This window comes from Alligator sinensis, unplaced genomic scaffold, assembly GCF_000455745.1.
Source record: "Alligator sinensis unplaced genomic scaffold, ASM45574v1 scaffold781_1, whole genome shotgun sequence".
In the NCBI taxonomy this organism is placed as follows: Eukaryota; Metazoa; Chordata; order Crocodylia; family Alligatoridae; genus Alligator; species Alligator sinensis.
Window position 1 is genome coordinate 4,318,124 of NW_005841845.1, and position 25,818 is coordinate 4,343,941.

A 25,818-nucleotide genomic window follows, 5' to 3' on the forward strand; every position below is an offset into this window, starting at 1 on the left:
GTAGGCTGAGCCATGGCGACTCGGGCCAGAGACAAGCAGGCTTTTCCTCTGATGCTCTCTGGGGAAACTTTGACAGTGGGGCTGGGAAAAAGACTTAGTTTGCAGGTGACAGTGGTTTCGGTGAAGCCCAGATCAAATCTGACAGTCGGAAGAACGGCCGCCTGCTAACGTCCGAGTTGTTATATGTAGCGCCGTTACAGCTAGGAGCCCCGGTTGGGGTCCCACAGGCCTAGCTGCATGCAGGGGTCACAGAAACCAGCAAACAGCACATCAGCAGGTGGATACAAGGGACCAGAACGCATAATGGCTGGGTCAAAGGGCTGCACGTGTTCCCTGTATGTAACCACCCTTGGCTGTAAGACATGGCACAGAGCAGTCTGGAAGCCAGCCGCGGGGGACTGTTGTGCTGGCTCTTCCCAAGGCAGACGGGAACATTGCTGTGGCTTCTCTCACTGCTATGCTGCCTGGGCACGGCAGCCAGGAGGAACCCCCCCGGTTTGGTGAGCAAAGCGAGCAGCTCTGCGATGCACTGGAAAGACTCTGGTGGGGGCAGAGGACAAATGCAGACCTTGAAGGGAGCAGAGCTTCACGAACAAGTGGCACAGACCTTCCTGCTGCAATGACTGCCTGGTCCTCAGCAAGCAGGCAGGGCATGTTCAAAATCCTTTGCACTGGCCGAGCTGTGTTGGTTGTAGCCGTATTGGTCTAAGGACACAGGCAGACAAGGTTGTTTGGGTAAATCCGATATCTTTTATTAGACCAACTAAAATTTTAGTTGGTCTAATAAAAGATATCGGATTTACCCTAAGAGCCTTTTCTGCTTTGGCACTGCTTGGGGATTTTTGGAGGAACGGTTTTGCTAGAAAATGCTGATTCGCCAGAAGAGAAGAGTTGTTTTTGATGCGTCTCCCCCATTTCAGCGAGATGTCCCAGCCCGGGTGTTCGGCTGCTTGCCTGGCAGATGTGCGGCAGAGACGGGTATGGGTCCCCGCTGCAGTGAAGAGCTGCTTGAGGTGGAACGGCCGCGCAATCCCCCTCCACCCCTGGCTGATGCTGCTCCTCTCTGCACAAACAGCTGCTGCAGCAGGGGCTGGAACGAACCCGGGGCTCCCACGGTGCTTGGGGATGGTGATCGCACAAAGGAGCTGTCAAGCCTTGGTCCTGTCTGGATGGGACCTGGCAACTCTTCTGGAAATCGAAAAGAGTTTTGCTCCCTTTGCCCCTGGAGTGCTGCTGCCCTGAAACCTCGTGCATTGGCAGCCAGGCGACTGCTCTCTGCTATCCGGCGAGGGGCAGGAAGAGATCCACGGGGACCAGAGAGCTCTGAAACGGGCCGAGTTCCCCCCCAGCAGAAGCAACTGATGAGCAAACCGCCAACAGCAGCTGAATTGGCCTGCGGGGAGGCACGGCTCCTCTTAACGCCCTGAGTGATGAGCCTCTCAGGTGGGATGCAGGGGACGCATCTGTCCCTGCCCCGCAACGGCCAGGGAAACTCCCTGCCGCCGCAATGGGAGGCGATAGCAAATGGCTTGTTCATAGGAGTCGAAGCGGCTGACCCCATCGGCCGGTTTCGGAAAGCCTCCGAGAGAATCGCGCCTGTCCAGTATTAAACGAATGAATCAGAAAAAGGAGGCTGAATAGAGGCATAAGCAATAATGCTCAGAGCCTGCCTGATACAATGGCCAATCAATAGGAGGGCTGTAGATCAGGGTGCTAGTTAGCTGGAAAATTACCGCACCGCTGCATGCGTCACGCTGTAGGGATCCTGCACAATCAATGCGGGAGGTATCGATTTAGTTATTATCACTTCATACGCTCCAGACATTGTTAAATATACATTTATTAACAAGGCTGGGGGGCATTCACGGGAGAGGGAGTTTTAGCCGGTGCAACCTCTCCTTGCTCAGCTGCTGCAGCCGCCTTTAAAGCCTGCAATCCTCCCTGCCAGGTGCCCTCTCAACGAGCCCTGACGATGGATCTGGGGGATGGGGCTCTGCTCCTCTCTCCTGGGCAGAGATGGGCAAGGTTCTGGCTACCTGCATGTCTCATAGGCAAGATTTTGGGAAAGCCTTTGAGAGCAGCAGATACAACAGTGCAAAACTCTGGGTGACACCAAAAGGGAGAAGCGGGATGCCGCGGCTTCCAAAGGAGGTGGAGGAAACGGGGTCAAGAGAAACAGGGAAAACATCAGCCAATACAGGAAGCTGGACCGACCGCCAGGGAGGGAATAAAGACAAGAGTCACTTCCCATGTGCCTGGCTCGGAGCACATCCCACTCCATCCCACATCCCATAAGCACTGCTTGACAGGACTCTTCCTGTGCTGGGCAAGCACGGAGCTCCCTCCCATGCACGCTCACACTCGTGTGCCTGGGGAAGACGGGGTGTGACGCAGGCCAACATTGCATGCTTTGACACCGTCACGAGCACCACTGGGCGCGGAGGGCAGGGGCTGGCAGCAGACGGTGCTTGGAACGGGGTCCAGGCTCCGGGGCCAGCCCCAGCTCTTCCGCTGTCCTGCTCTGTGCCTCGGCCAGGTCCGGTAATGCTACAAAACGGAGGAGCCAGGGTGTACGGGTGTGGACCACAGCGTTCCTTGACCTGTGTAACGAGCACTGAGAGCCAGGACACACTAATGCCAGTACAGAGAGAGATCAGGGGCAGCTGTCCTGCAGAGCTGCTGGGATGCCTGGACCCAACAGGCCCGACTTTTCACCATCCCTGTGCTAACAGCGCAGGTTGCTCTCCCAGTAAGCACTCCTCCCAGGTGCGGATTTTCATCACACGCTCTCCACTTTCCCCCCAGAGCGGACATGCACCATGGAGGGGATTTGCTCCATTACCAGAGGCAGGCTCCCGTGCCCAGAAACCCCGACTGTGGGCACTGCCTTGCGGCTGGACAGCCACGGTGATGCGGGCAAGGGGAAAGAGCCACCATGGCCCCGCTTTGAGGATGAATCTCCGAGTTACCCCCTTTGTTGTCTGCTTGCTGGGTTTTGTGGTCAACCAGACGGTAATGCAGCAGAGGTTTCTGTGCCGGCTCCACGCCAGGAGACAGATTTATGGAACTGGGCAGAAGACGAGGAAGAGCATCAGCAAACCCTTTCCTGCGGCTTGCTCTAAGCTGTTGCCTCTCTCTTCCCTCTGCCCCATGGCTATTTAATAAACCCCAAACCTGCCCACTCCTTCTCTGTTCCAGTCCTGGGAAAAGAGAGACAAAGAAGCCACCCAGAAGACGATAATCTCCATGTAAGCTCCTTCCATGGGCTGGGAGGCTCCTGGGGGAGGCAGCTGGCCTCCCCATAAGACAACCAAGCCGGGTTATTTGTCAAGCATTAGCATGCCTGCGATCTTTGTTTCTCCAAATTAAATCGAGCGATTGCCACCCGCCGTCCCCGGGGGCAATCACAAGCAACTCCGTTAATTAAATTATCTCTGATTCCGCAGCTCTGGAATCTCTCAATTGACCGAAGATTGTGCTTTATCAACAAAATACTTGACCAGAGACGGGGGGGAAAAATGCTGATGCCGGAGCAGCCAACTTCACCCCAGATGACAGCCGCGTGCCCTTCTGGAGAGAAGCCACCAGCCAATACGGGCTAAGGAGTCAGAGCTGCGCGGAAAACCTTCCTACCTGCAGTATTCAGCCGCCGCAGCACTCCTGCGGGGACTCGCTCCAGGCTGCTCGCACGCCGTAAAACAAGAGCATTACTACATTTAACTCCCTGCCCCTGCGCAAGCCCGAGGGTGCCGCAGCGCCACAGCCTCCGCGACGGGAAAGCACCTCGAAGCTGTCGGCCAGGACCTGCCTCCGGGGGGTTTTGCTCAAGGAGCTCGGCTGTCAAGTGCTCTCCATAAAACATCCCTCCGGTTTGTTTATTTCGACCGGGTATAAATTTTCCCTTCTTCATAAATGGCCGCACTGTACATAACATTCCATAAATTCTAACTGCGCCGCTGTTTGTATGTACCTTGTAAAAAACGTTTAGCGCTGATTAAATGCACCGCCCGTAAAATTTCATGGGCTACTTTTGACACTTGATATCCCGACCTTCCGCTCTTTCCCCCCTCCACGATACATTTATTTTTGTTTCCATATGCCTGTAAACGTGGTGGTTGGCAGGAGAATTCGCCGCGCTCCTGACACACTTGGGCACAGGGGTGGCCAAACTGTGGCACGCGGCTTATGAGTGTGGCACGCAGCGGGTAGGGAGGGAACAGAGCAGCAGACCAGGCAGGGAGCAGAAAGCAGAGCGGCAGACTGGGCAGGGGAAGGGGATCGGAGTGGCACTCCGGGTGGGTGTGGGCTTAATTGGTGGCGCACCTGCCAAAAAGCTTGGCTCCCATGGTTTTAATCTTTTCCCCTGATCCCAGCACTCGCTTTCCAGCAGGGCACTGGTCTGGTTGGGGAATCTGAAATTAAAACGGTGACGATAGCTCTTGCTCCTAAAGCCGTGTGAAAGAAGAAGATGATCCCGACAGAAAGCATGTTCCAATGGCTCTTGCTAAGGGCAGAGGTGAAGCTGCTAACGGCTTACACAGGATGCATACCGGATGGCTAGAAGGAAAGCTCGGCTGCAGCAGGACTGAGGCAGAGCAAAGAATGGATCTGAAACAAGGATCGTCCTGGCCCCTGTGCTGCAGGGAGGAAAGCTCCTACCCGATGCTCGTTTTGGGGGTGCGATCCAACGTAATCCTGATCCAACAAGCAAAGCAATGATACTGGAGTCTCGCATAGTTGCAACCCTCCTTCCCTGCCCCTCCGTTTACATCATAACTACCGTGCACTCCTCTGGCGCAGAGACTGAGCTTTATTAGCCTGTAAAGCACCGCACGGCACCAGAGCTGTGCACACGTAGCAGGAGGAGCGTTTGCTCAGACTAAAGGAGCGACACGACGCGATGCAATGTTGCACCGTGCTCATATTTAACACTGCACCTGGAGCACCGAAATTACCAGGCAAGATAGGCTAAGGAGTGAAAAACTGCCTAAATGGGGATTTTAAAGTTTAAAAAAAAAGGTCTTTTGTCCCCAGGGTAACATCACCTGCCTTGCACCTTGCTGGCAGCGACTGCAGTAGGTGCAAGCTCCAGTGCGAGGCATGCAATCACAGCCAGGTGGGCTCACAGGGGAGACTGGGCACAGGGGGCCATCCTACAGGACAGCAGAATTAGGGCATGAAACCCTGCCAGTTTTACAGGGGGGTCTTTGCAAGGGACAACTGCAATGCTCTCATGTCGACGAGCATTTGGATGCAGAGGGACGTCCACTGTCATAAATGAACTAGGGGCAATAGTCCCAAACTAGTAGACGGGAAGTTTAAAATGAACACAAGGAAGTTGTGCTTCACCCAGCGTCAAATTACAGAGTGAAGCTCGTTGCCACCAGATGTGGTGGAAGCTGATGGTTTAATCAGGTTCACAAAGGGATCGGACACATGCTTGGAGGAAAGGGGCATCAGTCGCTATTGAGTACAGGAGGGGCACGGCCTCTGCATCACATCTTCCTAGCCCTTAAGGCACTCTCTCTTCCAGCCTCCGCATGACACAGGAGACTGGGCAAGACGGACCTGGGGTCCGACCCAATAAATGGCTGGTCTTATGGCAGATGTTGGCAGCAGGAGGCTGCGCTAGGAATACATCTCACCGGATGGGAAAGCCAACGCAGAAGGGGCCAATCCCTTGCTGGCGTAAAAAGGCACGTAGCAGCCCTGAAGTCAACCAAGCGATAACGCTACGCACCAGCTCAAAGGCTGGCCTCTGAAGCCTTTTGGCAAGACGTCAGCGGTTTAGGAACTGGCTTCCCCACACCTACATTAAAAACCTCATTTCAGGGGCCTGTCTTTAATCCACCCTCTTTTAAAATAAAGGAGGTCTTCTAATCCAGTCAAGGGTTGTCACACGCATTGAGGGAATTGGCACGGATGCTAATTTATTGTCTTCTAGGGAAAAAAAAAAATGAATAAAAAAAAACCAACCCAGAGAGAGCGCCCTCTTGCCTTGATTAATGTATGTTTTTGTATTGTAAGATATTAAAGAATGTTGCTTCACCTGTAATTATAGCGGATGGTTTATTTTGGCGAAGTGCCCTGGCTCCCGGTTGCCAAGTGATGAATAATGCAATGTTCCACGTTCTGGTTTCCGTGTTCTGAGTCGCGAATTCGGAACGGGGTGGGAGGCGAGGGCGCAGGCTGGCGAAGCCGCGGCTCTCCGAGGCACGAGCGCCTCGATTTTATACTTGCTTGCACAAGTTGTTAATGCCGGCAGCTGCTTGCCAAGTTTGGAGGTTGCTCCTGACTAAATTTCATCTCGATGCAAACCCGAACCGTTGTCTCCGCTCTCCCCGCAGAGGAATTATTTCTCTGACACTTGCACGCACTGTTGCAATATCACTGAGGGGGCTTACCGTTGCAGGGAGGCGTTGTAAGCCGCGTTTAGTTGGGACCTGGGTAAAGATTCCCCCAAGAGTTTAATGACAGAAGAATTCATTATGCTTTCACACCTCCCCTGCCTCGGCAACAGAGAGCCCGACAATGTCTTTACAGAGGCAGAGAGTAAATTCAGGAGCTGGCTCGTCTCTCTCTCTTTTTTTTTTCCTGGCCTGCGTTTCATCGGGACACATGGGCCCAGCCCGGATCAAAACAGAGACAGATGGCACGACTGCTCATTCAGAACGCAAGAAGCCTCTGAGTCAGCGTGTTGAGATGCAGCCGTAGTACCCGCTGGCCACTGGGAATGATTGGAAAAGGAGGCTAGTGAAAGGCTGAGCGCATGCCAAAAGCCTAAATATGCCATTTGAGCAATTATAGTTCTACATGAAAGCTGGGAGAAAGAATACACGGGTCGTTCTGATTCAGATTTAGAGCCTAGGTCCTCTGCTCCAAAGAGAAAATAAATGCCGCCGCGTTGCTTGCCTAAAGCAGCCCTGGCTGCAAAGAGCAAGAGCCTCGCGCGGGAAGGCTGCCGTGGCGTGGCGAGGTTCCCTGCTAAAGCGGCGAGGAAATAACGTCCCAGGCCAAGTTCCAGAAGCAGCTCATCTCCTGTGATGCTGACGGTCCTTTCTCCTCTCGCGCGTCTCCCAGATGCAAGTGCATTTCTACCATGGGTTTGGGGGGCGAGCCCAGAGAGTCTGGAAGCGCAGCCTCAAGCGAGGGGCTGGCGCGCCGACTGTGGCTCCATCTTGCTCTCCGGGAGAACCTATTTGGCTCGAGACGGAAGAACGGCTGCAGAGGCCTGTTGCCTAGACAGGCGACCCCGCTCCATGACGAATGGGGGTGGCTGGACTGTGCCACTGGACACAGACTGGATGCAGCTCTCTGTCTACTGGGTTTTTTTAGATCAGAGGCACCCCATGTTAGACTCGGGGCACCCCTCATTAGATTCAAGGCACCCCTTGGAAAATGCCAGCTTAGTGTCTACTTGTTTCTTTGACTACAGGAAACGAATCGAGCAATTCTTCCGTTGCAAAGAGCTCAGGAAGATCACAGAGCAGAAGGTTTTCAATGCTCTGGATTTCTAGTTGAAATTTCTGGGTTGATCTTGACCACGTCTGCACACCTTACAGTGCTACCATTGCGTAGTACCCCGCAGCACCCTGGAGAGGATCTCAAAAAGGCACCCGGGTTGATTTTCACTGGCCTTCTACTTGCCACAGTTCAGCGAGGCTGGCAGTTTCCTGGGGCCGAGAGGTGATCTTGGCAGAGCCTCACCTCCACTCTCCGCACAATGAAGCTCTTCCGCCTCCCACGGACAGACGCCAGCAGCTGCAGTAAACAGGAAGTTTCCACGCTGTCACTGCGGTGCTTGAATTCCTCTGCTGCCTGCTAAGGGGTTTAGCCTCCAGCTGATAAGCTTTCCAGAACTTCCCATTAACGGTCATTGATTGGGAGTTACACAAGGGCATCGTGATAATGCATCTGCAAAGTAGTTTCCTAGAATCCGCGTGACCTGCCCGGGAACTTTCACACTGAAGTTACCGAGTGTTATTCAATAGCTCCCTTCTGCGGGGAACCAGCGGCCTGGAATTAGCATCACTTACGCTAAACCGGTCCCTTCGACAAAAGCAGCATAAAGCCGCTGAAGGAAGTGAATGCATTTATTGATGCTGCCTCGCTGAGCACCGGGCCAGAGCTGCCGAAGGAAACCAGCAGCTGACAGGACGGAGACTGCTGGAAATTAGAAACCAGCTCTCGAAAGGATGGAGAACAAATGTCCATGCATCAAAGTGGGTAATGTGGCTTTTGGGGAGGAGATTCAAAACCGTCAAGTGAGAGACAAAAGGGCTGACAAATCAGTCGATTGACTGCATAGTTTTTGACTGATCTAAGATTACAGCCATTTTACAAAAAAACCCCTAGATTTCTTTGTCGTTTTCTTGAAAGAAATATGATTTTTAAATTGGGTTTTTTTGGCCACATTTCTAAATGTGAAAAATTGTGTTTTCTCTGGGTATCATTTGGACCTATTGGGAATTTTTTTACAATTTTTGACTAGTCAAATACCCAATCCTAGAAGAAAAGAGAGAGAGAGGGAGCAAAGGCCTAGTCAGAAGCCAAAGGACCAAGGTTCAGGCCCCGGCGCTGAAGAGACATGGAGACCGAGTGGGTTTCTAACATCAAGAAGCAGGTTACTGCAAATACGCTGCAGCCGAGAGAGGAACGAACAGTGCCGTTTCCTCCTCCAGCCTGCTCTTTCCCCCAGTCACTTGCTTTGCAATAATACTTCATTTACCAGCCCAAGAGTTTTGAGACAAACGCTCTGGACTAGCACTACCTTTTTGTTTGTACAGCACCTGGCGCAAAGGAGACCCCGACTGCGACCTCTGAGCACTGCCGCAGCCACCATTAAATAGCGGTCTGGAGAGCCAGGAAGCCAACAGTCCACACTTCCCACTTCCTGGAGTTGATAAACGTGGCACCGGAGCATCATTTTATGGGGAACCCTTTGGAAAACAATGTCCCTGGCAAACACAGCCAGGTCTCAAGAGGCAGGCCCTGGCTGGAGAGCGATGCCTTGGGACGGAGGCTGGGGGACCTGCTCCTTCACTTTCCACCTGCCTTGGGTTGAATGAGCCTTGAGACATCGTGCAAAGTCACAGATCATCCCGGAGTTCAGAATTAGTCTTGATTATTCATGGGATACCAGGCTCGGAGGGCTCCTAGGTGCAAGGCACCCCCCACCCCACATGCACACACACACACACACACACACACGAGGAGGAAAAGCCCTGCCCCATAAAGCTTACAGTCTAGGACAAAACACTCAGTCACATCCTCAGCACACCACAAAAAACACAGCAGGGTCAAGTAACCTTCATCAGAGCGGTTGCTTTTAGGAACCAGCTCTCTTGCCGACAAGCTGTTCCCAAGTCCAAGGGCAGAATTAGGCTGCTGACAGGCAGCTGTTTGCGCTTTATAAGCTAAAGTTTCTCTTACCTATGGAATAACTCCAATATTTCACAGGGAATCATCATCCATCTAACTGAAATACCCTCTAACGGCCCATCAGCCTCATATCCCTTTTGAAATAGCACAGCTGAGCACTTGCTGGGCCACGATTTATTTTTTACCTTCTAAGACATCTTGCTAACTCTATAGCTCAATGGTGACAGTCGAATTTCACACTGCGATAGCCCCCCATCGATTTTTCACTCTCGAGAAGCAACTCCACAAATTAAAGTTAACAGCATTTCTGGAACTTTAAAAAAAAAAAAAAAAGAAAGAAAAAGAAAAAAAAAGGGAAGAGAGACTTGAAGGGCAAAAGATGCTTGAATTGCGCCTTTGACACACATGCACAGCCTTCCTGGAGCTGCGATCGGTCGTGGGGGCCGGAGGAGGAGCCCCAGAGCCAGGCGATGACTGAGGGGGGTGGGAATGGATGGACCGCAGCTACTACCCCAAGCTTTTAGGCTACAACTTTTAGGATCTCTTATATTATGCTCCTTCATAAAACATCATGCCCTGCTAAGCTGAGTGACGGTGAAGGGTCTCAAGTAGCAGAGGGCCAGACAGCGTCTTGAGTCTTGCTGTAAAAGAGACCCCCAACTCATGGAGAGCTCTGAGTTCCCCCTGGTAACCTGCCTCGTTGGTACCAAAACACGCCGGGATCTAGACAGAGCTCGGCTGGCCCGGTGGTTTTAAGAAATCACTTGCAGGGGACGGCTACCGGCCAGAAACACGGGTCTCAGAACGCCGCTCTCACCGCCGTCGCCCTGGTTAGACCGTTCTGGACATAAGCTGAACCGGGAGCACCGGCCCTCTTGAAGAGCAACGTGAGTGTTATACACACGCTACATACCATCAGCGGGGGGGAGCCCGAACCCGAAAACACCCGCACGCAAGCCTCAGGTGCACCCAGCGCACCAACCGGCCGCCACGGGTTTCCAGCGCGTCAGGCCTCGCTCGCGGATGGTGCGAGCTCGGTGGAGAAGGGGCACGGAGGATTTATCTGACTGTGCAAGTTCCTGATGTCTTCTCCCTGCTCCCTTCCACCGTGCTGATTAGTGTAGTCCTGGTCTTCTTGGCCAAGAAAAACCCTGTGGCTTTGCTTCCCCTGCTCCTACCATGCCTGCTGGGTTTGTCCTACCTCGCCTGCTGGGTTTGGCCAGGAGCGAAGCCCCTCAGAGAGGGGCGCTGCTATGTCATGCCCCTTCCCTCCGTGATCGGCCGCTTGACCCCCACTGCCAGCTTCGCCGGCTTCCCCCCAGCCGATCCGGAGAGCCGGCCTGGAGATGGAGCTGTGAGAGCAGCTGGTTGGGAAGGGTGGAAGAGAAGTGAAAAATAAAACAAACACGATGGCAATTCTTCTGCAAACCCCTCTTCTTAACCCAACGAGCCTCTCGGCCAGTGAAGCATGATGAGCATGAAGTGTTATATAAAGAAGATAATTATAAAGGGATTTAATGCTTGGCGGGCTTAAATCGTGACGTCCGCGGCAGAGGCAACACGCGCCGAGCTAGCCGAGCGCCCCGGCTCGCCGTTCTGCAAGCGCCCAGCGCTGCCGGGGGACGAGGTTTGTTTTATGGAGGAAGAGCGCGTGGGGGCCCCCTTCTCGCCGACGATGGCAGCTCCGTTCCCACCTCCTCCCAGGTTTATTCCGCCCCTGATTAATGATGTTGTCTGCCTGATTTATGGTCCACCCCAACAGATTAGAGTTTCCCCCTTCCCTCCACCCCCACCTCGGGAGGCGCAGCCACACTCCGCTGGAAATATTAGAGAATTATTAAATAAACATTCATACGTCATGTCTCTTCCCACACTGAGCTCATCACCGTCAACACTCAGCCGCCCGGGCCTGTTTGCTTTCCCGGTGACACCGAACAGCTGGAGTGATTCATGGAGAGGCTGGCTACAATGTTTCGTGTCATATATCATGCTAGCAGCGCTCTCTGCCCCGACTGAGATAAACTGATCAACCACAACGGGCTGGAATGAATTTATGACAACACAAAATTGAAGAAAACAAATGCGAGGTGACCCGGCGGGCCACTCACCCAGACTCCGGCGCTGGCCTGCAATCTAGTTTGGTGGCAGAAAGCAAAATTGAACATTGGCACTGTGAATTAAGATGCTGGCTTTTCACCCCGGGGAACCTTGATTTCAAAATGGCGATGGGCGACTTGGAGAGCGGGAGGGAAGCGGGGAGAGATCGCAGCGCCGGGCTTGGCTGAATGCTGTTGCTGGCGGAGGAGATGAGAAACGACGGGGGCTGGCGAGGGTCTCCGGGGCCGGGGCAAAGCAACGTGCCCGGGCGAGCCAGAGGCGCGCGTTGCACGTGCTGCCCCGTACCCTCTGCTCATCCCTTCCCGCTCGGCAGGGCTGTTTGGTCCTGATGCACGGGGCCGGGACGGGCCCATGGTGACCCTCTAGGACGAGAGGCGGAGAGCACAGGCAGGTTCGGAAAGGGACCGGATAAATTCACGGGTGATGGATCTATTCGCGGCTGCTGAACTGAACGGTTGGGGATGTTTCCTCGGGCTTCTCCAAGCCGGTAGATGCCAGGGAGGGTTGGAAGCTCTCCCTCTATAACGCTTCTCGCCCTTTTGGCGAAGGTCATAGGTAGTCTGCTTTTGCCACCATCAGAGATGAGCTAGGGGTTTGCCCCCGGCATGATGCTTCTTACACTTGGGTACCACGTGATGTTCATATGCAGAGCATGCAAGCGCGAAGTCGGTGGTGGGAGAACAGAGACCCGTCGAGGAGTTGGGGAGATTGGCGAGGCCTTTCCCCGATGTCCTATGCTAGCCGCCGAGCCTGGAGACCCTTTGGAGGAGGCCCGGATGCAGCTCCCGTGAACTTTCGGGCACCATACAAGAGCGGTGTGCCGAAGAAAGGACAGCATGCTGTACTGTATGAGTTAATTAAAAAGATACTCTCTCTGCCCAGACTTATTTTTGGGAAGGGGAGAAGGAGCATCAGTCGCGTACAAGTCAGATTGATTAGCGGGATCAGCTATAACTCCATTACCCGCTGCTCTAAGTGGGGAGCACAGCTGCCGCAGGTGAGAAACCGCGTGCTTCGAAACGCTGCTTAAAATGCTAATCAGATGCTACCAGGAGCTTAACAAGCCAATCAATAAACCCCCATGTTTAAAAGCAAAAATTCAAGTTATGAACAACTGAGCCGAGTGATTCTCTTGAACGCCCGCTGCAAGCGCCGCCCAAAACAAGAAAAATGAAACCAATTTAGCTCCAGATTAAGAAACAGGAACTGGAGATGAATCAATTTAGCCTGTTGGGCTGGGTCACCATATATCATGGCTCAGCGGTGGAGTGGTAGCAGCCAGACAGTGCAAACTTCCCCCCTCCCTTCCTGTAGGCTTCTAGGTCTGATCCCTGTTATCAATTAATTTAACAGAGCCCCTCTACACAGACAAACACGCAGAGCATCCAGGCTCTTTAACCAGCAGGACAGAAACTATTCATCACACACAAATCTCAGAGGAAAGGAGGGGAGGTAGCGTTTCAGGTGGAGGATTCCTATATCGCTTTCTGATCCTGATGGAAATACAGGCCTTTAAATAAAACGCCTTGGCTCATCCCATTCTTTACAGAAAGGAATTTCTCTCTGGAAGAGTCAAGACACGAAGCCTTTACCTATAATTTCTAATGGGTTTTGCCGCCTCCGTGGCAGCTCCAGCAAGCCTGCAAGTTGAAGTGGAGCAGAGATAATATGGGGCAGGACATCCACACATATTTCACGATGCAGAGTTATTGTCCGCCTTGTCCGGAAAGTGCACTGGGACCCTTGCGAAGGCACTAGATAAAGCTTTAATAATCTGATCAAAGAAGCTGTGTCAATTTTATCACTTGGGCTCAAGTGTTCTGGAAAATGTCAAATCCTTTCGGCTTGTGCCGTTTAAAGATTTTCAATAGGAGCGGATTGGGGAGGGTGGAGGCCCACGGGCTCTCCCGGGAGCCGAGCAAGGCCTCCCGGGGTGCTGAGCCCAACAGAGCAATGCTGAGGGGATTCAAGCAGGTGCCTGTATCCCTACCACTGACACAGAAGCAGATGACCTGAGAGAGGGGCTCCTATCACACGGATCTCTTGGGGTTCAAGAGTCCCCGCTCCTTGGCTGGAACCCGTTCACCGAGAAGCATTAAAGGAGCGTAAATAAAGCAAATGGCCTGTCCCGGAGATAGGCAAAGTGGGAGGTTTTAAAAAAGCTGCTAAAACAGAGGTGCAAAGAGGGAGTTCCCTCAGTTCCCACCCAGCCAGTCCCAAAGGTGCATTAGCTGGTGGAGTCCAAAAACGCACGGGGGACTCAGCTCGCTGCAGTCAGGTCGGGGCGGGTCCCTGAGGAGGCGGCACTGAGTTTTAAACTGAAGTGGCAGGCAGCCCACGCACAAGCAGGTCTTCTTCATCCCAAATCACAAAGGGGTCGGGAACGAAGACACAAATTCCAGCTCAACTTAAAACACCGTCTTGGCGCTCCTGCCTCACTCGCAGCAGGTTTACCCTTTGTCTGATCTTTGGGTGACGTTTTTATTTTAGGCAGTCATCAGCTCTCAAAAAAAGGGAATTAAAATATCTATGGAGAGACTTTACAAGGACGGAGGATTGATCTCATATAGGAGCCTAAAGCAGATGGGGAAACCCTGGCTAGCTGGGCATGTGGGAGGGAGGGAGGGAGGGAGGGAAGCCCAAGCAGAGCACCGTCCAAGGGCAGACAGCAGGGTTTGGCTTGGTTCTGGACAGGGCCAAGTGACAATGCCTGCATGGAGGTCAAAAGGAGAGCGAAAAGGTGGAGGAGGAGTGATGAAGAGCCCTATAAGCTACGATGCACGTCAGTAGCTGGACCCCAAGCTCCTGAATCTGCTCAAGGATACAACACACTTGCATCCTTTGTGATGCGGGGGTCTAAGGATGCCGCATATTAGCAACCTTGACACCTCAAGCAAAGATCCATGCTGACTAGCCACAGGGACACTAGCATTCAGCTCTGCCCTCAGACGAAGGCACTAGGGCTGCCCGGAGTCCTGGGGCAGCTGAGAATCCTTCCCTGCGTGGGGTAGGTACGCACCACTGAAGGGGCTGAACAGAGAGGGAAGCATGGGACACTGGGAGGCTTTGAGAGAGGAATCCCAAAGCTGGCAGTGTGCTCACACAACTCGCCCCCATCCCACCTCCCCGGTGCTGAAGGCAGCTCTTCTGCGAGCCAAGGCATGAAGGCCAGTTTGTTTCCCCAGCAAATGAGGAGTGCAAAAAAGAGATGGCCTCACCCCAGGCCTGCCTCCTGTATCAGCTGCACGTGATGCTGGGAGCTAAGAGTAGCTGCGATGCAGTGCTGCTGTTCAGCATGTGGGGGGTTTGTCTCAGGGTAATCGCTGCTGTGATTAAGGAGGGCAAAAAGATGCCCATCACTATTCCTCCATGAGTTAATATCCCCCTTTCTCCCTGCAAGGGTCCTGGGAAGTCACCCAACACCCCAGGGAGGGCAGGACTGCCCACTATGCACTCACTTTTCAATGTCGCTGTTCTTACAGGTCTTTTGCATGGTCTCCTGTTTACTGCTCTCCCCGTTACTTGTCGAGGGCATTTCTGTGGAGGGAAGGAACAGCCTGGTTAGTAAAAGGAACATCTGCTCCATGCAAACGGGAGGCAGGTGCAGACACGCGGAGGGGGAAGGGGGGCAATGAGTCACTGCTTTATCACAGGATCATAGTGTCAATTCCTGGAGAATGAGGAGAGACTGACACGACGCGCCGCTGTCTGGAGGCCAGGACAGAGGGCTCTGAGACGGCACAAGTGCCACCCTTGTTGTACACATGCTTGAATGATCCACATGGCTTTTGCTGGTGGTGGCAGCCAGGAATTCATTCAATAAAAGTTTGATGCAGCCGCTGTGCAGGGCAGGCTTCCTGCAGGGATAGAAGTGGGCCCCACAGGGGAAGCTGGGGGGAAAACGAGGCATGACTGGCAAAAGGGACTCTGGATTCTGAGTGCCTCCGCCGCTGAGAGCCCAGCTAGAGACACCCCAGAGGGCACAAGGACGCGCTGAGTGGCTGTGGGGTCCCATGGGGAGGCATACACAGGCTCCTGGAAATCACAGCCAGCCTCAGGAGAGCAACTTGACAAAACTTTCAGCCAGATTTCCCTGCACCTCTTTGGCTACAGCTATGGCACCAGAACTTGCTGATGGGGTACGTGCCATGGGGGTAAATCCGAACTCCCAGAACATCTCTGATATCCAGGAGATCTTACACTCCTTTGAGAGACTCTCATGGGGGACAGATCACTTCCAGGAAAGGGATGCAGAGTCCTTACACTTCCCCTTCCCCACCCTTTCCACACCTACACAGAGAAGCCTGCTTCAGTGTGCTGGCCCCACTGGCAACGGTCTGGGTCCAGCATGCACAGGCCTGGGGAACAAGTGCTGGGGTTTTATTCCCAATTCTATCCCTAGGTGCCCTTGAGCAAGACTCTTCATATCCCAATGCTATGATGGTCTCCTCTGCCCAGCTTTGTAAAGCCCTTGGGTTCTACAGCTCAGAAGTGCTAAGCTGTTTTGTGGGGTGTTCACGGTCCCACTGGTTTACTATGGGGCTGCTGGCATTTAAAGAAACCAGGACACACCTTGGATAGGCTTGAAAAAATTGAAGGATCCTACGGACTTCCAAAAGGATGCAGAGAGGCCAGATTTCCAGGCAATATGTTTGCTATCTCACTTTATCAGCTCCTACCAGGAGCCAGTAGCTGGGACTGAGCCTGGGTCTGACTGTGCTACCAGGACGGCCTTTGCCCCTTGCACTAAAGTGACTTATCTGGCTGCTCTCTTTATGCGGACATAGGACAAAGTCTGTTCAGGTTACATGACCCAGCTTGGAGAAGAGAAGACTGAGGGCGAGTTGGTGGGGTGGCGATAACAAATAAAACATCATAAGAAAGCAGGGCTGGAAGGGACTTCAAAGTTGCATCTATCCAGCCCCCTGTTCAAGGCAGAATCAACTCTGACTAAACCATCCCAGACACGTGTCTGTCCAACTTGGTATTGAAGACTTCCAGGGATGGAGATTTCCCATCTCTCTAGGCAGCCTGTTCCAGTGCTTGACCACCCTCAGAGTCAGAAAGTTCCTCCTCATTTCCAGCCTCAGTTTCCCCTGCTGCAGCTTGAGGCCACTGCTCCTAGTCCTGTCCCCTGCGGCCACAGAGAAAAGCCCATCTCCATCCTCTCTGCCATCACCCTTCAGGGCTTTGAAGCCTATTATCAAAACTCCCCTTAGTCTTCCCTTTTTCAGACTAAATAACCCGAGCTCTTTCAGCCTTTCCACATAAGTCTTGCTTCCCAGGCCACCAATCGTTGTTGTTGCTCTGCACTGGACTCTTTCCAAACAGTCCAGATCCTTCTTGAAGTGGGGCCCAAAACTGGACACAGGTGAGGCCTCACCAGTGCTGAGCAGAACTGGAGAATCATTGCCCTTGGTTTGCAAGCGACACTCCTGTTCACACAACCCCGGATGTAGTTGGCTTTTTTGCAACCGGAGCATGCTGTTGGCTCACATTTAGCTTATGGCCCACTGTAACCCCCAGCTCTTTCTCTGCAGTCCTGCAGCCCAGCAGTCATTCCCCAGGCTGTATTGGTGCATGAAACTATCCCATCCCAAGTGCAGGAAGTTGCACTTGTCCTTGCTGAGTTTCATCTGATTGACTGCAGACCATTTCTCCAGTCTATCCAAGTCATTCTGGATCCTAGCTCTGCCCTCCAGAGTAGAGTAGCTGCCACCCCACCCAACTTAGTATCATCTGCAGATTTGCTTAGTGTGCACTTGATCCCATCATCCAACTCGTTAATGAAGATACTAAACAAAACCCCTGGGGAAGCCCACCTGATACCTCCTCCGAACTTGACATTGATCTGCTGATGACTACTGGCTGAACACAATGATCCAGCCACCTTACAGTACTTTCATCTAGTCTGCATTTCCGTAACTTGTTAATGAGAAGGTTGTGGCAGACCGTATCAAACGCTTTGCTGAAGTCAAGGTATATCACTGCTCTCCCCTGTCCACATAGCCTGTCAGCTTCTCACAGAAGAAAATCAGGTTGGGAAATAAAAGCTCACCCCCCCTCCCCTCCAGGACATGTAAAACATTTGCTTGTTGGGCACCAAACAGGCCCGAGACTCACCGTCGCTGGCCCACTTGGAAAACTCCGGCGTTATTCGGGTACTGGGCGTGCCGCCACTGAAACAAAAAGGGGAGAGAAGGCTAAAAGCCAGCCCCAGCAAACACATGCTCCTTGGAGATCTAGTAGCTTCTTGCAAACAGCCCCATGCCCTTCAGTCTGGGCTTTGAAGGGGGACCTGCCTGGCTTTACAGGAGATGCCTACGCAGCTCTGCTGTACATGGTCAAAACCTAATCCTCTAGCACTGGCCCCTGCCACGCCACACAGAGTGTGGCAGGACATGCTGATGGAGGCTTGGGATCTCTAATGTACAGCCCACCCTTGGAGCTGGGATCTCCAGAGAGGCAGGCTCAATAGTTCAAGGCTTCTCTCTCTGCTATGATGGTTTCTCCCCTGAAGAGCTACACCCTGCCACAGCAGTGGGCTTTTAGTGCTTGGAATTTGGAAAAAGGCACAGGGAACCGGCACCTGTGTCCGTTCCCTCGCAAGCCAATACAAGGGGAGCCTGGAAATCCTGACCACTAATGAGCACGTTCAGCTCTGTGCTAACAGGGCTCCGTGAGACCCTGCTGTAGGACACATGGCTGCAGAATTCTTCACAGCTCCACGGGACTCACACAGCCATCTCCTGGCCCAGAAGCAGGGCATGGGAGCCAGGCGGAGACATGGGCCACGTACTCAAGGCACTGCTGTGTCTGCAGGGTGCTGCGATACACCAAGGAATGTGGAGGCCAGCTAACTGGCTCTGCCCCTCAGCAATGTTAACTGGCTTGGCCGGAGAGCTGCAGGGGCACAACCATGCTGCTTCTGGTGCCAGCACAGCCATGGTGTCTCAGTGACGGGGCCAGGTCTCCTGGTACCCACCTCCTGCTATAATGCCACAACGCACACCTAGGTGCTGCCAAGAGATTTTCTTGGAGCTTCACACCCCTTTGCTGCTCACCTGGCTGAGGGACTGGCTTTGGCCTCATTTGGAAGCACCGGGAAGCAAAGTCTGTCTGCTTCGGCATGGCGAACCCTAAGTTTCTATGGAGTGGAACCTAATTCTGAGCCGCTGCCTGTGACAGGCTAAGCAGTAAGAAAGCTTCATTCCACCGCTCTATCAATCACTTCAACCCTGACCTCACACGATCGCTCAGTCTAAGAGACAGAGGGGTAATTTCAGCCCGGTTTCCAGGCAGGGCAGAGGCCTTGGAAAACAATCCCAGCTCCCTGTTAACAGTCATTTTGCTATTTGCCTGAAGTGCCTCTCCACACGCCCTGCGCCCCAGCTCCTGGCATGTGCTGGCTGCTAGCAAACTGCAGTAAGCGAGCTGGTGCACTTTTCTCCCAGGCCAGTGGCTACGCCTGGCCTGCCCCCACCCCAAGGTGAAGTGCAGAGGGGTCAGCTTGTGGGTCCCACGCCAAGCAGCCACGCTCAGGGGCCAGCCTCTGCGTGCGGATCCACAGTGCAGCCTGGGTGGCAGCCATGTGCTGCAGGCCTCTGTCACGAGGGCTGGGCTCCATCCTAGCGAAGGACAGAGCCTAGGGTTCCAGTGGTGAAAATCTGCACCCCCTCCCCCAGCCAGGAGAGAGCTAGTGCTGCCCCAAAAGTAGGCCACGCTGCCTGGGGAGGAGACATGGCCTGGGGGCTGGAGCAGGACGGTGTCTGTGAAGCCCCAATCACCACCTCCTGTGCGGTAGGTGGGGAATTCAGCCCCACACCCTGCAAATGTCTTCTTAGGGACCTCGGCATTTCCCTATCTCCCATCAGCTCCAAGCATTCCCACCCCATGGTTTGCAGCCCAGCAGATGGGCCAGATACTCACTTTAAGACAGCACCGCGGAGCGCCTCCCTCTCTTTGGCTTCGCCCGGCTCTTCCCCGGTGCAAGGGATGATGTCAGCTTCCGTGTACCTGAACGAAGGGTTAAGGAGGGCACTGCTCGGCCAAGGGAGGCATCAGTGGCCATCCAGCTGATGCAGGCTGAACTGGACCGGCCACTGATGGGCTGAGGGCAGCCATTACCTCTGAACTCTGCGTTGAGTTCTCATCTCCAGAGGAGCCAAACCAGGGCCCTGGTGACACCCTTCAGGAAGGGGGGGGCAGTGGCCTCCTGTCTGATGTGGATATGTTATGAGGGGCTGAGATATTATAGGAGGTGACATGGTCTCCATACCCTGCCACCTTTTTAGGAGGCCAGTCTCTGCCTGCAGTGGATCGGAGCTAGGCTTCTTGCTGATGCCCACTGCCCCCAGCTGAGTAAAGAAGACTGACATTAGCTGTAAACACAGGTGCAAGTTTTAATTAAAATCCTGGAACAGCTAATTCTTCCACACCCTGAGGATGGAAGGGTCTAATTGCTTCCTGCCTGTGGTGCTGAACTGGGGGCTACTTACTCTGGTGCTGGGGATCTAGTAAGAACTATGAAAGCTTCTAGGTATGGTGGAGCTGCCCTGACCTCAACTCCTCAAGGGAGGACCTAGAAAGCACCTTTTCAGTGCAAAGGGCACAGCTGGGAGAGCAAACTCCTGGCTATGGAGGCAGGCAAGTCATGCTAGCGCACACTGCCCTGCGCACCGCCTCTGAGAAAAGCACAGGAGATGGCACGTGACAGGGAAACCTTGGGGGGAGCTAGGAAGTGGGGGTGACGGGCTGACAGCAAAGCAGGCTGAGGCAATCAGCTGGAGGTGGGGTAACTGGGGAGGATTATGAAATAGCCCATCAACTGCACTAGGAAAACAGCCCAAAGGCTCGAATTCAGGGGTTTCTCCCAGACCCTGGGTCTGAGCCGGGAACCTGCACAGAGAAGGAACCGTAATGGAAATGGAAGGAAGCATTACGGCAGGTATGGGGGCCCATCCCAGTGCAAAGAAGCCCCGAGCAGCAGCGTGGGGAGCAGCTGCAGCCCTGGGGAGGCAAACTGGGATTGCAGCAACAGCCAGAGCAGCAGACGTAGCCTCGGGGCTTGCCGAGTTCAGAACCTCTCAAAAATGATACTGTGGCTTCCCGTATTCGAGCGTGTCATCCCCGTCCACGTCGAGGTCGGCGTCGCTGTCGGGATTCTCCTTCCCACTGCACATGACGAACCCGGAGCCTGAAGGGGACAAAACAGGCAGGCGGCCGTCACAATGTGGAGCTCTGTGGCAAATGCCCGAAAAAACGATGGCCCAGAGGCCACCAGCTTGCCACGCACTGGGAACTGCAGCAGGGTCTCACAGCAGCGTGGTGGCGGGTGGGACTCCCCCACGACAATTCTAGCAAGTTCTGAACCCTGTTTGCTGAAGAGCGAGAATAAACCCAACTTCTGGGCAGACACTCGGTGCCAGCTGACAGCCAGGGCTCCCACAGGTCCTCCGGCTACAGGTGAGGAGGGAGTCAGCACAGCACCGGTACTTCTGTCTTGGGGATCCCCATCGACCCCAGGAGAAGCAAAGGGGGACCAGCCCCTTCCCCTGGAACAGCTCCACTTCGTTAGAGGAAGAGCATTCTGCCTATTCGGGCTCTTGGGCAGTGACTGTCCATTCCTTAACGCCCAGGACAGCTCTGGCCAGGCAGCCAAGGCCACGGGTGGAGGGTGGTGCAGCTGGGGACAGATTACCAAGTACCTACAGGGGAAGTAGACCTGCTCATCATTTGTGATGTGATGTCTTTGCTGGCAGGTGGGGAAACCAAGGCATGGAGATTTAAGCGAGTAACCATCACCCACATCATGCTGGGTGTCTGTTATAAAGCTGGTAAAGGAGCCCAGCCCTCCTGGGTCCCAACCTGGGGTGTTAAACCCACAGCCAACGACCCTGTGCTACACAGCTGTAGTAAAGCCGCACACCTGAATGGTGGATTGCATGCCTCCTCCCACCCGGCCAGGCCCCTGCGCTCCTGTCTTAGCAAAGCTTTCAGAGCAGGGACCTCATACCGAGGGTCACTGCAGGAAGGGGAAGGCTGGTCTGGGCTACCCAGGGGCTGAGCTGGAGAAGCACTAGTGATGCTCCATAGGGATGGGAATCCCTCTGCCCAGCGCAGCCTGTTGGGTCATGCCAGGGTCTGATGTGAGCACCGTGGAGCGGGAAACTAGCTGCATTTTGCCGGCGGCAGGAGTGCAGCAGTACATCTGGCTGGTAAGAGCAGTGTGGGGAGCTCAGCAGGGGGACGATCTCACTTCCAAGGCCACTGCAGGGATTCACAGAAGTTTAGGGCTGGAAGGGATGCAGCCAGATCCCGCTGCTCTCTACAGACATATGAGCTACCCCACTGCTAAAGCCACTAATAACATTCATTAACATGGATCTGATAGTTCCCCTCCTTGTATAAACCCGAGGGCTCTGTGGAGGGTGACCGTAGCAGTGGCATAATGGTTTCCAGAAGACCCTCTCCCCAGAAGCGGAGCCAGCTCTTGCGCCACTGCACTCCATTTTCACCCGATCCCTGCACAAGTGGAGAGACCGAGGCTACGGCTTGAGGTGTGCAGCAGCTCTGAGGACCTGGGTCATGCCAGCAGTGAGGCTGGGGCAGCCGCTTTGCCCTCAGACATCTCATTTCAAGCCCAGGTTACATTGCGCTGCACACCACTGGCCAGCATGTGTCCCAAGCCGCCTTCTCTCCTCTAGTAAATCTCAACCCTCTCAATTCATCATGATGCTCAGGAGAAGATTTAAAGTGCCAGGAGAGACCTGTCAAAGGAGCTGGAGACTTTCGGAGCTGCCCAAGAACTGGCCGCAGGCGACATGGCTACAATTTATGAGTGTAGCATTTAACCCCCCGTAACACCATCCTCCGCACCTGGCACTGCTTTAGCCCATCACTGCTACAAGGCCGTAAACTCTGGACACGCAGGGCTACATTTGTCTTTTGAAGAGGAGGGAGACACAAATCATGCAAAGCTGAAGCCACGACCTGGCCAGTCCCAGAGGTAAGCAGAACGTGAGCCAGATAACGAGTGCCTGGGACACGGGCCCAGGGTCAAAGGAGCGACTGGCACAGGGGCTGGAGAGAGATCCTGCGACTCACAAGCCCACCTGAAGGGACCGAGTGCATGGGGAAGGGGTGTCTTTCCATCATTTTGTTTCCAAGTTGTGTAAGGCAAAGAGACAAGCGCTTCAGAATCAAGAGGCCAGGCCTGCTCGGTGCAGTGCAATGCACCCCTATTAGGGCACTACCAGCCCCCCTCACACTCCTGCTGGGACTGACAAATCCTTGCAGAGATCTACAGCGGCAGCTCCCTTGGCATCTGCCATGCAGCATGTTTAAAGAACCCAGCACAGCCACACGATGCCTGCCAGCTTCACAGTAGAAATCACAGAGCCGCGGGGCCGGCAGGGACCTATGGAGGTTGCATCCAGCCCAACCCCTGCTTGAGGCAGGATCAGACCTGTCCAAACCAGGACAGACAAACCCAGTGTCCGACCTCTGAGCAACACGACAGTCACCCCTGGCACAACACAGGACTTCACACCTGAACCTGCCACAGGGAAAGCAGGGGGACCACAGCAGCCAATGTCCTGCTGCTGTTAAAGGTTGCTAATATACGTACAAGAGATCCGAGGCAGAGGCTGTACCCTTGCTGCAGAGGAAGGCAAAACTCCCCCAAGTCCGTACCAATCTGACTGGGGGGGAAGAATTCCCTCCTGACTGCCAAATTTGGCATCGGTCTGACCCCAAGCGGAGGGGCAAGACCCTTTAGCCAGGACTCTGCAGGGTTGGTCCCAACAGGAGCACTGGCACAGCCCAGTCCCCATCCCCAGCCTGGGCTGCAGCCAGCACCCAGCACCTCTGAGGGAGGCTTAAAGAAGAGCCATCTCTGTTCTGGAGCTGGTCCAGAGCGCGCAGCATTTTGGTTTTCATCTGCCATGAAATACTGCCCCAGAGAGACCAGGCCACGTTGTGCGGTAAGATCCCACAGTGGCTCTCCCCAGCTGTGACAGCTGCTAGTGGAGAACTGGAAGAACAGGGGGACCATGCCCTAGTCCTAGGGCTGCCAGGAGGGGACATTTCCATTCTGACCTCTGTGCCACCAGTGCCAGGCCCCGTCTCAGTGCAGGGAACCAAACCCTTTGTTCTTCCAGCACCAGAGAAGTTCAGCGGCCTTTGCAAGGGGCAGAGCTGTGCGACAAAGGAGGCCAAACCACTTCGACCGCAGGACAGAGGATGCTTTTCAGAGACGCTTCAAGCATGGATGTCCTCTGCCTTGAGATAAGCCTCCATCCCTTCCTACCAGAGACCTACTTGGTCACCATGTGCAGAGCACAACTGCAGCAGGTCCTGTGTCTGCTCCGCTAGGACAAGACAGGATTAGGACGAGCCTTCAACAGCACCAGCAGAGCCCAGACTGATACCATGTGCCTAGTGGGTTTTGCACGCCCGCTACAGGGTGCCAGAAGGGAGCCACTCCTCTGAGGACAGAGGCTTGGTTCTCGAGAGGTGTGGCAGCTTGAGTGCTGAGTCACCCGTAAAAAAGCTCGATTTAAATGGTACTGGTGGAGTAATGTCCACTCAGAGGAAGGCTTAAAAACACCCCGATACTCTTCATCATTGGAGGTGTTCAAGAAGAGGGTAGACACTGGTCAGGGATGATCTAGGCGTAGGGATGCCTGGTTCTACTATGGGAGCTTCCCAGGCTTCTGGGCTTTGCTGGTTGCCCTTTCTCCCTCTTTCTGCTCCATGTGTCAAGGTGTTTTTAAGCCATCCTCAGAAGCACTGAGTGTTGGGATGGGGCTTGGACTGTGCCAATGCTCCTGCTGAGATTTAAAGCCAGAGGCTCTTGGCTAGTGGGTTTTTCCCCCTCCACTTGGGGTGGACCAATGCCATATCTGGGTTCAGGAAGGAATTTCCCCCCCCAGGTCAGACTGGTCCAGACTGGGGGGTTTTGCCTACCTCTGCAGCAGGGGCACGGCCTCTGGCTGTGTTAACACCCTTGTACAGCAGTAGGATGTTGGTTGCTGTAGCCCCCCTGTTTTACCTGTGGTAGGGTTGGGAGTGATGTCTTAGAAATCACAGAAAATGAGGGCTAGAAGGGACCTCAGGAGGTCACCTAGTCCAACCTCAATCTAGGGGTGACTGCTGTGTTGCTCAGAGGTGGGACACTGGGTTCGTCTGGGCTGGTCTGGACAGGGCTGATCCTGCCTCAAGCAGGGGTTGGACTGGATGCGACCTCTGCAGTTTCCTCACTTCCAGCCCCGCTTCTCTGTGATTCTACGTGGAGTCCGACTGGCATGAAAGCTGCTTTGTGGGGAGCAGGCAACACCGAAGAGTTTGGGCTGCCCTGAAGGGGCATCACAACGAAAGGGGCTGCAGCACAATGTAAAAGCTCTAGAAAGTGATGTCAAGTTGAGAAGCTCCACGAATGGAGCAAGGGGTGGCACAGAGGGTTTAAAATTCAGATGTGCTTTAGAGGAGGGGCTACAGGTCAAACTTCCCTCCCCGATCAGCTGCAGGCACCCCAGCCTGGCAGGACAGCATTTAGGGGTTAGGCAGGCCCCAGAAATCCAGCCCCAGGTCTCTCTCGAATACATGTCCCCAGCTTCACACACCTTTGCTTGCACAAGGGCCAGGATTTCTGTACCAAGAACGCAAGTTATAATGGATTGCACTTTGTCAGCCAGCTAAGCCAGGACCGGTATTTCTCAGCGCGTGGAACAAAGCACACGCCGCGCCTGGTGGAAGAGTCACAATATAAGCTGTGCCATTTATCAGTTTTAGAAATTCACAGCTTCCTGGTTTCGAAGAGGGAGCGCGGTACCGTGGCGCATTGGGACCGAATGACAAGGTCATAAATCCCAAGCTCACCGCTGCATGCGGGAGAACGCTGGAGAACAAAATGCAGTGCACGGCCCGAGCTGAGAGCAGCTGGGGGACCAGTGGCCTCTGGCCCGCACGTTCAAAACCCCCTCACCCAAGACCAGGTCGGTGTGTAAGGCCAGTTCCGCTAGGTCGGGGTTTACAGCCACCGCTTCAAGCTGTCCCTCCGTGCCTAACTCCCTGGGTTGCTTCCCTGGGCAAAGCCAGCGAAAACACCCAAGCAGCTGTTCAAATATTTGACGTCTGAACTGCCTGACATTATTCATTCAGCTTGGGCTCATTCAAACCAGATTTCTGGTCAAGCGCTGTTATAAATGGATTAGGAGGAACGCAAAACGCAAGGGCGGCCTGACAGGAACACACCTGCTTCTCTAAAAGCCTGGGCCTAGAGCTCTTGGACCCCCCACCCCTTGTCTGTGTTTGCTG

The 25,818-nt window shown here is 54.0% G+C and overlaps 1 protein-coding gene across 2 annotated transcripts in view; it reads right to left on the reverse strand.

Annotated features, from left to right (window-relative positions):
• RNF220 (ring finger protein 220) overlaps positions 1 to 25,818 on the reverse strand; it is a 223,060-nt gene that overhangs the window by 10,088 nt on the left and 187,154 nt on the right. For both annotated transcript variants that reach the window (XM_014521375.2, XM_025206829.1), the window contains exons 8-11: positions 20,599 to 20,695; positions 19,429 to 19,515; positions 17,623 to 17,678; positions 14,958 to 15,036 (exon numbers count right to left, since the gene is read on the reverse strand). In XM_014521375.2, coding sequence (XP_014376861.1) covers positions 14,958 to 15,036; positions 17,623 to 17,678; positions 19,429 to 19,515; positions 20,599 to 20,695 — 319 coding nt within the window. The remainder of the gene's footprint in view (positions 1 to 14,957; positions 15,037 to 17,622; positions 17,679 to 19,428; positions 19,516 to 20,598; positions 20,696 to 25,818) is intronic.